Source organism: Notolepis coatsorum (assembly GCF_963971535.1).
Source record: "Notolepis coatsorum genome assembly, chromosome: 1".
NCBI classification, from domain to species: Eukaryota; Metazoa; Chordata; class Actinopteri; order Aulopiformes; family Paralepididae; genus Notolepis; species Notolepis coatsorum.
Genome location: NC_140165.1, coordinates 178,985,699 through 178,999,505, shown reverse-complemented (window position 1 = coordinate 178,999,505; position 13,807 = coordinate 178,985,699). Strand labels below are relative to the sequence as shown.

The 13,807-nt window shown below is 39.8% G+C and overlaps 1 protein-coding gene across 1 annotated transcript in view; it reads right to left on the bottom strand.

Annotated features, from left to right (window-relative positions):
* Positions 1 to 13,807, bottom strand: part of elna (elastin a) — a gene marked incomplete at its 3' end in the record, with an annotated part of 221,955 nt that overhangs the window by 63,015 nt on the left and 145,133 nt on the right. Inside the window, exons 12-17 of the mRNA XM_084308372.1 lie at positions 9,274 to 9,306; positions 7,559 to 7,633; positions 5,322 to 5,363; positions 5,139 to 5,222; positions 3,889 to 3,939; positions 3,712 to 3,792 (exon numbers count right to left, since the gene is read on the bottom strand). Coding sequence (XP_084164498.1) covers positions 3,712 to 3,792; positions 3,889 to 3,939; positions 5,139 to 5,222; positions 5,322 to 5,363; positions 7,559 to 7,633; positions 9,274 to 9,306 — 366 coding nt within the window. The remainder of the gene's footprint in view (positions 1 to 3,711; positions 3,793 to 3,888; positions 3,940 to 5,138; positions 5,223 to 5,321; positions 5,364 to 7,558; positions 7,634 to 9,273; positions 9,307 to 13,807) is intronic.

Here is a 13,807-nt window from a genome sequence, read left to right as displayed (position 1 = left end):
AATTACCTTATTATGGCCAAGTCATACATCTATGGATCGGGCCAAATCTCTTTCCAATGGTATAGTTCAATCTGGATTTAGTACCACTAGGCGCCCGTATCAGGGCAGCAAAGACTGTGTAAGTACAGTACATTTTTTATAATGTAAATAGCTCAGCCATTTTTCATCAGATTGAGAAGTTTTTTTCTAGATGTTCACAGAAAGGTAAATAAACTAACTATGTTCTATTTTTTTTTTTTTTTACTTTGACCAGTCAGCTGGTTCTTTTTAGCGTTTATCGCTTTTTCGTCGCATTCATACTTGGTCAAGTTCGACCGACAGAAGCAGGCTGAAAGGGTTCAGATGGGGGGGAAGACACTCTGGGAAAGGCACGGCTGCCGTCCGGGATTCGAACGCGCTCAGCCCCAGATCCGCGCGAGCGCGGTTGTCCACGGCGCTGAAATAGCACTTGCGGTACGTGGTGAGCTACTGGAGCTCCCCTAACTATGTTCTATTTTATGGGAATAACGTTCAGGTTTCTTCGACCTGTGAGATATAATCACATTGGGTCTCATTCCCGAACGGATTTACGACCAAAAATTTCCTCTTAGGCAGATTTCTGCCCATTTAAGACATATTAGGGCTGGTACTGTAGCGCGATTCCCCAAATTTTCCTGAGATCGGATTTGACCGTGGCTGAGAGCAGATTTAAGAGTGCTGAGGAGCACACTTATGATTGATTGACTAATTGAACATTTTATTAACTTGACAGACTGTGTTCTCATAGTGATTCCTTCATGCCAACGCTACAGGCCTCCTTGGAATGAATTACTTAATCATAATTAAAATAAATATGACAATATTTGTACGATAAGAAATTACGCATTTGATGTCGGAAAAATAAATAATATGGATTCATCTGATCACAGGGCAGCTGGATTAACCATATCTGAACCAGCTATTTTGGACAAATGTATAATTACTTTAATTACTCAGATATTCAAACACAATTATGCAATTATTGTGAAATGATTGAAAATAATAATTATTTAATGCCTTCTGTGGAATTTGTATTTCTTATTTGTTACATCTGTTTTAATGATTAATTATATACATTTGAAAGAATGCAGGTCAACATGCAATATATCCCATTGATTGTTTTACAATGGGACAGACCTTTGTTTGATAATAATAATAATAACTTTATTTGTATAGCACTTTTCATACAGAGGTTGCAGTTCAAAGTGCTTCACAACAGTAAAAAAATACAGGTATACGTGAACATAAAAAAATAGACAGGTAGCAAGGTATGGTAAATCATTCAGTATAAAAATAGTTTATAATGATTCTAAAAATTATAAAATAGAACGGACATACAACAGGGTATTTAACATACAACAGAGCAGTGCATCAGTAAGAAGTAAAAAGTGTGATAAAATAGATAAAATAAGATAAAATTGGCATAGAACCGACACATGAATTTGATAGGCAGTAGGCAGGGTAGGCAGGGTAAGAATAGTGCAGATAAGTCATTGAAATGCCTGAGCAAAGAGATATGTTTTAAGCTGTCTTTTGAAGATGTCTAGCGAGTTGGCTTCCCTGATGTTTTGGGGTAGTTTGTTCCACAGTTTTGGGGCATAGTTGATAAAGGCTGCATTACCGATCCTCTTTTGACTGTTTCTGGGAGCCTCTAGTAGTCCAGCAGCTGATGATCGCAGTGTTCTTGCTGGCGTGTAATTTATTAGAGTGTTGGTGATGTAGCTAGGTCCCTGTCCATTTAGAGCTTTGTATGTAAGGAGAAGGACCTTAAAGTCAATTCTAAATGTTACAGGAAGCCAGTGTAAAGCAGCTAAGACTGGACTAATGTGCTCTCTCCTTTTGGTTCTAGTTAGCAGTCGGGCTGCAGAGTTTTGGATTAGCTGAAGCCTCTCTGTGGTTTTCTTAGGGAGACCTGTGAAAAGTGCATTTGAATGCATGAATTAGCTTCTCAGCATCGTTCTGATTAATAAATGATTGTACTTTTGCTATATTTCTGAGATGGAAAAACAATGTTTTCGTTACTTTGCTAATATGAGAATTGAAGTTCAGTTCTGAATCTATGATAACCCCGAGACTAGTGACCTCAGATTTGATCCAAGGGGTTAGTCCTCCCAGGTTCTTTATTAACGTTTCTTTTTTAGTTTTGGGGCCGATAATTAGAATTTCAGTTTTGTTCTCGTTTAGTTTCAGGAAGTTCTTACTCATCCATTTATTTATTGCCAGTAAGCAGTCTGTAATGGAGCTAATCGCTGTATCATTTGGTTCAGCAGATATGTACAGTTGTGTATCATCCGCATAGCTATGGAAATCTACATTATGTTCTCTGATGATATTACCCAGCGGTAACATGTAAAGGGAAAAGAGTAAAGGACCTAAGCAACTCCCTTGTGCAACTCCATAGTTGTTATCGTATATATCATATTGATATAGCTATACCTGCATTCCTTCGAATATATCATTAATCAATTAAACTTATATTGAAATACATTATATAGCCTATACACCAACACTGAAATGACAGTGGATAAATAAATAAATATGAACTAAAGCTAATCGTGTGGAAATAGACTGCATTAATATTCCATAAGTCTTGTGTGCGCCAGTATAGCCTATGTGTCTAATGAATGAACAGTACTGTATATAGGCTTATATTATTCTAATGACTTGTTTCATTAGGATTTAGTAGATACTATATATATGCTCTGCCCTACGTACAGTATAAGTACAGTCTGTACTCATACTGTACGTAGGGCTAGTATCTACTAAATCCTAATGAAACAAGTAATTAATGGAATAATAAGCCTATACTGCGCTCATTCATTACGTGCGTAGGCTATACAGTACTGCGCGCACGCCCGCACTGTACTATATGATGACAATACAATTAATCTAATCTAATTTCGATGGGTCGCAAAATGCTTCCGCATCCATTTTCCCACGGCTGCATTCGCGTTTGAGACATGGTGCCATTCCCCCAACGCAGATATCTCAGGTGCGAACGTTTGAGACACTTAAGACATATTACCAGCGTGTTGAGGACTCAGAGTGAACTTGTCATTGATTCTGTCTCAGTCGGTTCCAAGATAAGTCTTCCAAGAGAACTCTTTGGAAAATATTGGGGAATGAGACCCAATAACGTCAGAATTGTTCGCAAAGAATATTAAGCAGCTTTCACAGAGGCTGGTGTGAGCTGGGTAGTGTAGTTTTATGCAATTTCGATGTCCATTGAAAGCCCTGGGTCTCCTCTGATTTAGGACTACAGCGCCTTCATGACGCGCTATTTCCTTGGATCTAATTCATCCGGTTTCCGCTGGGATGTGCAGAGATATTTATGAAATCATATTTTGCTAATAACACTTAAAAAAAATCATTGGTAAACAAACGTAGTTCTGAAAATATATACTTTGACTGCTATTTTGATAGGGTTCGGGTCTTTACTCTTGGCTACAAAAAAAAAGCAACATTAATTAATACGGACTGTATCTATTTATGACGTGAAATAAATTCCGGCCCGATACCGTCTGGCTTAAGAAGGGGTTAAGGGATAAGGATTGGCATAGGGATTGCTTTTTAATTTAAATTTTTATTTGCATGAGATATGTATGAAATGATGTGCAAAATAAATCTGTGTTGTTTTGCGGTGAAGTGCCCCTTTAACCGTTTTTTTCTTAGCAGTAAGGTTTGATATTCTACCTCCAGGCCCCCCTTGTCCTGGGAAGAAACCTCCTCCATTGGGTACACCACCTGCACCACCAAAACCAGCACCAGCACCACCTGCAGATGAGAGAGCATCCATCTAACAAACTCCTTTTATTTAGTTTTTATAGTTTAGAAATCTGAGTATGGTTGATAAAAGAAAGTGTGTAGTACCATATTTGGCTGCTTTAGCCTGGGCAGGTGAGATGCCGCCTGGTCCCACTCCTAGAGTAAGAGGACAGAACAGAGCCATTGGCACAGGGTTATTACGCCCTCCCTCTCCTCGAGACCAGTCGCTTCCTCCTCTCACTCCTCTCCCCCTCTTCTATCTGCTATCTGCGCTCTGTGCTTCGTGCCGTTTGTCAGACTCTACTCAAACCAACTCGATATGGATCTAATCAGCTGGTCACTTTCAGTAGTGGATCATTAAAATTCACTCTACTCAAAACCGAATTTAAATCGACGTGGTATTTTACTCAGAAGGCATTCTTCTCTTTCTGAGAGTGCCTGCCAGCCAAAACAAATTCCGGAGAGGCGACCCACCAAGGACATAACCCACAGAGCTGATAAGACTTTTACAGCTGTCGAGAAAGCAGAATGAGGCTGCCCTCTCAATCCAACCCCCGCCTGTAGCTCTGCGCCTACATGGCAGCAGAGCTACACAGTGGCTGGGGGGGGGGCACCAGGAAGCTGATGATGTCTCGCCCTCCCAATCTCCCCCCCCCTACCCCCCCCCCCGGGTGTTCCGCGCCGTTAACATGGCAGCGGTGAAACACATACGTCTGTCTCAAGACTTAGTCCTGCATGTATCAACAAATGCGCACGTTGGTGTGAATTTATGTGTGCCATTATTACTACCAACTGTAAGAATTGTGGAATATGACTATAATGAGCTGTATGTGTATGAACCAAGCATCACACTGTAATGTACCTGTACTTTATACGTGACAATAAACTACTAATATTATGTTATGCTTCCACCTTTCTGCTTTACTCGGGCTGTCCTTCACTGAAGACATTCTTAGTCAACTAATAGGAATTATAGAGTTTATCAATTAATTTCAACCACAGACACAGTCCCTCACACAGTATGCATTTCATCAGAGAGGTTAGAGCAGTGCAGTGGGCACTTAGGGCACTTAGGCAGGATGGTGGGCACCGTAGATGTAATACTGGCCACCCTTCAGTCATCAATCGGGATCAATAAAGTACTTCTATTCTATATTCTATTCTATTTACAAGACAAAATGAGAGCAACAGGGCATGTTGCATGGCATTGTTTTGTCTCAATCATGTTGTTTTCGTGCTCGTGGGAAGCCAAAATCCAATTGAAGCCAATTTAAACGACTTGATTAATCACCCAGGTAGTGGGGTTTGGGGCGGGGCAGCCTTTATATTCCACTTCAGTTGTAAACTATACCCACCAGTACCGACAGGATACCCGGGCTTGGATCCGGCACCTCCATTTCCTCCCCCTGGAAGTCCACCGCCACCACCGAAGCCGTAACCTGACACAAGGAGAAGGGAGACATCATTATGCCATGCATCACTATTAATAATCCAGTTTTTCCAAACAATGCATATGAAGGAGAAAAGCTTAGTGGTACCGAATGGAAGTTTGCCGCCACCAGGCTTTGCTCCATAGCCACCTGTGGATGAAAAAAATAAATAAAGAATTAAATTCCAACAATATGGAAAGATGACATGCGCGCAGCGCATACACACGTTAACATAATTACACATGTTGCATGTTTTTAAAACCACATAATCTAAAAAAATATATATATGTCTAAAAGAGGACCATTTGACAACGATTATCTGGCACATTGTCCGTCTTTCAAATTACAACCTAACTGCAATTTGGAGTTGGCTCATCAAATCGTTAAATTACCTAATTGCTCAAGCTGCTTGTTTCAGGACATGACACCACATAATTGTGTTCTATTACATCCCAGCAATAAATGTTAACACATTAAAGGAGTCATTGAGTCTAAAGCAATGGCCAAGGTTTGAACCAAGTACAGCAGGTCGTACTGTAACTGAAGAAGGGTTAGTTGTTTTTAGCTTGTTTGTTTTTATCTTATTTGAGAGTGTCTACAGTATGTATTGGCATGTGTTGGTGCTTTGCTGCAAAATTCTGTTTCAGTTTTCAGTTTCAGTTCATGTATCTATTCTATTTGAATAATGTACATTGATTAACATTTCTGTAAATGTGCCAGTTTTAGCCAGCCGGCAAATCTCTCAACTGCAGTCCCTGAGCAAGATGTTCCTAGAAACCAGTAAACTGAACTGAAGCCATTTTTTCATCAACATAATTTCATGGAGCTGTAATTAACACAACACTAGGATTCAATGTCCCCAATGACATCACTGGTGGACTGAATACAAAACTGTTTTGAGTTTTTGGATGTGTGTGAGATTATGTGTGAAATAAATCTGCCTTGTTTTTCTGTGAATAAGGAAGAGAATAAAAAGGGACAGTACAGTATGTGTCAGTAGTGTCAAACCAACCAGCTCTAAACTACTGAATAGTAGACATGACACCCTTTCCCTTAAGAACCACAGCAATACAAATGTGGATATTATTTGATGTATCATCCGTGGGAACTGTGGCATCTTGAAGAGAACAGGTGTGATGGCAAAGCTTACTATTTCGCAGAAGATATCACAATTTAGCAGCAGGTCCTTGTCAAGCCGTGAAGCAGGAACTTATCACATGAAAGTTGTATAGAAGAGGTAATTGTTTGGGATCCAAGGCAGCAAAATTCAGGTCCATTATTCAACCTTGATGCAGGTGTTTCATGTTACTTCATGTTAAGCTTTTTTTTTTATAAATGTTTTATTTTAAGCAATTTTATCAGTGATAAAGTATGTCACAAATCATTATAAGGTATAATATGTAATGCCGTCAAACATTGACCTCCAGGCAAAAGAGATTGCACTGTTTTGAGGAGGAGGGGTTGTTATTGTCTCAGCCTCTGAGGTCTGACACATCAGACCAAAACTAAACAGTGCAGTACCAAGAGGGGCTAGTGCCTAGATGTTGCTGTTTGGCGGCATTACAGATTATACCTTTAATCATTTGTGACGTCATGAGTTATGAGCATCATGTAACTAGACCTAGGTTGCCAATTGTATTTACGACTTATTTAGCTGTTAAGTGCAACTTTGTGATCATGTGATGGCAAACTGGGAAATCTCCAACTTGACAAGGACAGGTTTAACGCACCATCATTCCCCTCTACATTCTTTACAAAGCAGCCGTTCTGATTTTGAGGCCATTCCAAAATGGACAAATTAAATGGACTATATTAATGCAGTTCTGTGGCCCCAAAAAGAGATCCCTCTTGTTGATTTGCAACGGCATCTAACAATGAACCCACCATACATAACCTTTGGGGGATACCCATAGAATCGCCCGTTGGTCAGGCCATAAGGCACGTACGACTGTGTGTAGACTGGAGGAAAAGTGACTGCAGCATCAATAACAGACATCAAGTTGAAACAAAACAGTGTTCATTAAAAAACCTGGTCCTCAAAGTGAGGTCTGGGGACCTGAATAAAAGTTGTATATCACAATGACAGAATGCATGATTGTTCTGATCATAGGTTTCACTCTGTCGTCTGTTATCTCCCCACATACAGTGGATACAGTAGACAACATTTAAATGTAAAAGTCTTAGATGGGGGACCCTGTGACAAACTCGTATCAAATGGGGGTCTGTAGTCCAATTTGTGTCAGTTTGAGTGTCCTTAACATGAAAATGTTGGGTAATCACTGCTCTAGGATACAGTGGCTGGAATAAGCAAACGTATTGTTGCAGTTCAGACTTAAGTTACATACCTTGTACTTTGGGCGTTTTCAGTGGGTATCCGTGGAAGACACCAGGCTGCATCGGTCCACCGTATCCACGACCTCCTGCATTACAACAAGCAAGGAAGCAATGAGCCCTCATCAGCAAAGACCAACAACGCTCATCAGACTGAAAACACCCATCAGCCAAAACTGATAACCCTTATCAGCCAAGACTGACAACCCTCATCAGCCAAGACTGACAAGACTACAAGGATACTCAAGGTATGCATGCACCGATATCTTTTTTGAGGATGATAACGTTCCCGCTACCCATATCAGCCGATATCAATTGTTGAAGACAGGCCTATCTTCAGATAATGCAGAAGTATCATGACTGTTGGGGGGGGGGGGGTTACATCACCCGTAACAAATGAAGGACATAGATACATAAATTAAAGGAGAAATTCACTGAAATCTATCTTCTTTAAACAAAAGTCCTTGTCAGTGTTATTCTTTTCTTCACTTGGCAGGTGCATTAAGCAAAACTCTACCAGTATGAAAGTCACAAAAAGGACAATTCTTCAATCAGACAAATATCGTCTAAAATGTAATGGGGCCGATACAGATTATCTTTTTTTTTTAAATATGTATTGGTGCTTCCCTGTCAACAATTTAAGGGTTTCATTTGAAAATGCTACATCCATTCTGAATGACCAGTATGATTGTTGCTAAATATTCCCAGAATACAGATAATTGCATGCTTGAAAATAATATTATTGTAAGAAAAAAGTCAGATAAGGCTGCTAATAACTTCTATGTTATTCAATAAGGTGTTTCACTTTCACCTTGTCAACCAGGGACGCATTCAAATTGATACTGGATTGAGGCTCGGTGCGGCACGGTGGTGTAGTGGTTAACACTGTCGCCTCACAGCAAGAAGGTCCAGGGTTCGATTCCCGCTTGGGGACCAGGTTTCCATGATGCCAGGTACCCAGGTGGGGTATCTCCCAGGCCTTTCTGTGTGGAGTTTGCATGTTCTCCCCGTGCTCGCAAGGGTTTCCCCCCGATAAGATAAACCCAATGGAAAAATATGCACACAGATCGCTAACGCTGTGGCGTCCTTGACGAAGACGGACAGGAGCACTTGGATTGGTCCCCGGGGCGCGGCTCACATTGACGCCCTATCTGCTCCCGGCTGCCCATGGGGGGAAAGACAACGGGATGGGAAAAGTGCAGAGAGACATTTCATCTGCGACTCAGTGCATGTGTGTGTGTGTTCCTGTGGGTCGCCCATCTCGCGTGTGTGTGTTAAAACTGCATGACAAATAAAGACTTCTAGTCTAACAATTATGAGGCTAAAATTAGATATTGGTATTGGAAAATAGAAGGATGTTAGATCTCTCTAATGGAGAAATAATTATTATAAATCAACCAGTTGTGCAATGACCCCAAACAGTCTATACACTGGAGAGAGTGTTCTGTGTTCAGAAATACTGACCGAACTGTCCTGGGACACAGGAATAACATTGTGTGAATTCTTAAAATGGGTGACATTCCCCTTTAATGCATATGACTCAGAGTCTGTGTCAGCGGTGAAACGGTAGCATGTGTGCATTTCTAGTGCCAAACTGTTTCCAAAGAATAGATACCAAATGTATCCAATTGTGATTATCCCATTTTGGAATAAAACTCTTCATAATGAATTGGAATTATACATTAATAGTATTTTTACTATTCTATAAAAGTATATAACAGAAACCTACCAGCTCCTGGTCCTCCCTCTCCACCACCCGGCACTGTGGAACATAAATCAGAACCAGAAACACTTTATTCACCAAATACCATGACTGTTGTCAACAACAACTTACTAAGCACACTCCTCTTAACTCTTCCTCTGCCACGCTGGGAACGGGATATGGCTATGTGCTGCCATGCATTAAACCAATGGAGTCAGTCACCTTGTTTGCAGGGCTATAACTATATTCTATATTATAGCTATGGATGCAATACTATGGCCCATTTGACATCGAGTATCTATCGTTCAAGATGTGAAAAAGAAAAAAAAATTCCATCCATACATTCCCGTTTTATACCGTGGTGAATATAAGTATGGTTTTAGAGCGGTTTAGGGTCATTTCTGGGAGGCTAGTAATAGCCCGCGACGTATATTATACTTAATCCATTGGCATTTCGTCCCTATACACCAGGGGTAGGCAACCCTAGGCACGCGGGGGCATTTGCATAGGCACAGGGGGCAGCAGTATAAAAAAAAAAAAAAAAAAAAAAAAGTATATAATTTTTTATTTTTTTTTGCTATGAAATATTATAGTGAAATATTTTGCACTGTTGTCGCATTTATCTTGTTGAAATCCTCCCACAGGTTCTTTTTACTACCACATATTTAATTGAGACCCTTTATTTGTTTATTATTTCAATTTAGCTGGAAATACATTGCTATATCATTCAGTAACATTTGCAGAGCCATATAACAAAAACATTATTACGGTCACCATTGTGACCAGTGGGATTAATCAAAATTTTTTATTATTTATTTTTCTATTTCATTGAACATTGCACATGTTAAAAGCAATTTTTTTTACTCAGAATGTGAGTATTACCAAGTCAACTTGTGTTCTTAAAACAATGACAATAAACATAGTTTTATTAGGTTGAAATAATGTGGTTGTGTACTTATTTTTCTGTTAACTTATTATGGATTGAAAACTGAAAACCTTAATGCACAGTAACTGAACTCAATATTTTTAAGTTCTGGTAACTTATTATTTATTTTTTGACAGTGTAGTCTTGCGATCAATCAAAACGTATTTACACGATATACCTCACATTCACCCTCCATTCACATCCTGGCGTTCTCCTGGTGTTCTCCATTAGGCCTGTAGGTGGAGCTATGACAGCACACGTACAGTACACACACCGATGGTGTGTGATGTGTCCAAAAATGAATGGGCAAATGTGAGTGAAATAGTCGCACTGTATGCAGCTGTTTGTCTGCATTGCATTCCCCCCCCCCCCCCCCCCAACTCAGATTTAGGGTTGATACAACCATCATAATAATATTGTTAATAATAACAATAACAATAATGATGTAATAATGTAAAAATTATCATTAGAAATACCTGATTATGAGAATTTTTTTTTACGATTCATGGAATATTGTTGAGGCACACTAGTTACAACTATATTTCAAACAGGCACTCCATGTCAAAAAGGTTGCTGACCCCTGCTATACACGCTACAATAAAAAATTCAAATTCATATGATCGGTATTATGTTCCATCATGAATGCATGAAAGGGGGGGGGGCGTTTCTGATGAATTGATTGTCAATAACGGCATTCGTTAGTACAACAACATACGCTGATCAGGGCGATGGCTATGAAAACAAGGCACAATCAAGCTGAAATTGACGTTAAATTGCTCTTACCTGTGGCCGGTGGGATTCCAAAAAGAATATTCCAATTATTTGATTGCCATCTGGTAGATCGTATGTCCATTTTGCCCACGACATAACCCACCACAGCATAATGAATCGGGGGTCCCGAAAACGATTCAATGCGATCGGGTGAAGCCCTTGGTTCAGGTTACTAGAAAAGTCCGCCCGGAACAATATAATCGACGCACAGCCCCATTACCAGAGTCTCAAAGGAAGTGCAACACCGGCCGCATCCCACCAGGCGGCGGTATTGGACTTTTGCAATCTCAGACTCATTCCCTATGGTAACACCAGGCTCCCTGGATGGATAATGAATGGAAATAGCGAATAAAAGAAGTGTACTCGTTGTTGGCGTTCAACGTTTGGCGGCCAATAACGAGTTTAATCGTTGTTGGCAGAGAAAGAGTTAACTCATTCAGCGCCGGAGGCCTAGAGCAGGGGTTCCCAAACTTTTCAGGCCGCGACCCAAAAAAAAACGTGTCAGAGAGCCGCGACCCCAACTATTATAGGAGGTTAAAACATTTTTTTGTATTAATTTTTTTTTATAAATGGAAATGTATGGTTGAAACATGCAAACGTTCAAACGCACACACACTAATAAGCATTGGAGGCTTTTAACCAGGGCCGGACTGGGGAAATCATTCAGGCCAGGAAATATAGTGCAACATATAGCCCCAGTCAGGCCACTTTTTAAGCAGGGGGTCCCCCACCAGGAATTTCTTTGTTACAAAGACTTAATTTCCTGCATTCTGGTGCAAGAATTTTTTTATTTGTACCCTTTAAATGCCAGTTTTTGTGATGGCATCACAAATTATTGTTAAAAAACAGGCTAGCATATGTATGATTAGCAACAACACAGATTTGTATGGATTTTCAGTTTTTTTGTAATTGATAAATACAATATTTTATTCAACTTCAGCCCTGATCATAACACCACATATTCATTTTATAATTCTAACCCTTTAAATGCCAGTGTGTGTGATGGCATATATTTGCAATATATCAAATCACATGCGGCTCCCTTTGTGTGTGTGTGAGAGCAAGAGAGAGAGAGAGAGAGAGAGATAGTTCTCCAACTTGTGTGAGTTGCAGTGATCTCCTGGTTGTTCCCCACCTAGGTTATCTAACTATTGCGCTGGTGCAACTAGAAACACTGGCCTGGCCTGCTTCTAAGTTCAGTGGCCTGACTGCATAAAAACAAAAAAACAAAAACAAACGTTTTTTTTTCGAAATTTTTTATTTTAATTTAAATTTTTTAATCATCTGGCGACCCCCCCGTGGCGGCTCGCGACCCACCTGTGGGAACCCCTGGCCTAGAGCATCTTAGTTCCTCGCCAATGCTCTAGTCTAAAAGATAGGAATAAGTGGCTGTGTTTGCAGGGCTATATATATATTCTATATTATAGCTATGGATACAATACTATGGCCCATTTGACATCAACTATCTATCGTTCAATATGTGAAAAAGAATACATTTTTTCATCAATACGTTGGCGTGTTATACCGTGGTGAATATAAGTATAGTTTTAGAGTGATCCTGTCTAATCCCAGAAAACTACGATATGCAGCAAAACGTGAATTTCACTAAAAGAGTTGCCGTTTCTCGCCTGGACACGCTACTATTTCCAAATGAAATGTATATAATAGGTATTATGTTTCATCATGAATGCATGAAAGGGGGGGGGGGGGAGGGGGGGGCGTTTTTTGACGCTTTGATCGTCACCAACGGCATACGTTGTGGAGTAACGTTAGACACACACGTTGTGATCGAGGTGAAATCATGGTTGGATCAAAGCAGGATTGATATAATTTAGTCCTTCTACCACGCAATACAATAAAATTGTTTCACGGTCCGAAATGCCATCTGGTCATACCAATAATAATAATAATAATAATAATAATAATAATAATAATAATAATAATAATAATAATAATAATAATAATAATAATAATAATAACAAAGTTTCCCTCTGGTTGGTGTTAGCTTTAGTGCTAGCCGCTAGCTAACGTTGTCATAATCTAGATATGTGGTGTCGTCAGCTGGATAACGTTGACTTCGTTTGCAAATTTTAACGTTCGCTATGGCAGACGAGCAGGGCCGGATTAACGACGGCCGCGGCCTGTGGGCCTTTAGTGACGAGGGCCCCCACATTTTTTTTTTTTTTTTTTTTTATAATAATAATAATGCAATAAAAGTCTGAAAATGAAGGGATTATGTCCATGAGTGTCATTTTTAGAAATTAAGGCCTGCATCTTATATAAGCCTCTCTAATAAAGGCCTGGTGCTCTTTGCAGCTGAGGTAAATAGAAGACCCGTCCTATATTTGAGGATTTACGGTAAATCAAGATGTTCAATTATCTTAAGGTACAATACCTGAAATGAAAATGTGTGTGTGTGTGTGTCCAGCCAACCAGGTAACATGGCAGAAAAAAGAAAGAATACAGACATCGGAGCATTTTTCAGTACACCAAAACGCAAAGTAAGAACCCTGGTAGCCTAATAGCTCAAAGACTTAAAGGGCGGGCTCCACAAATAATGGATTGCACGGTGTTAATTGCACCCTTACTTACAATTCATTATGAATTGTAAATGGGGGACCCTGATGTAAACAAAACAAAAGTCTTTCTCTGGTCTGCATTCCCTTAACAATTGTGTGTATTGAGCCGTACTATATTGTACCCATTCTGCAATATGTTAATAACATTTTTTATCAATCAATAACAGATTGCAGAATGGGTACAATACAGTACGGCTCAATACACACAATTGTTAAGGGGATCCAGACCAGAGAAAGACTTTCGTCTTGTTTACATCAGGGTTCCCCATTTTCAATTCATAATGAA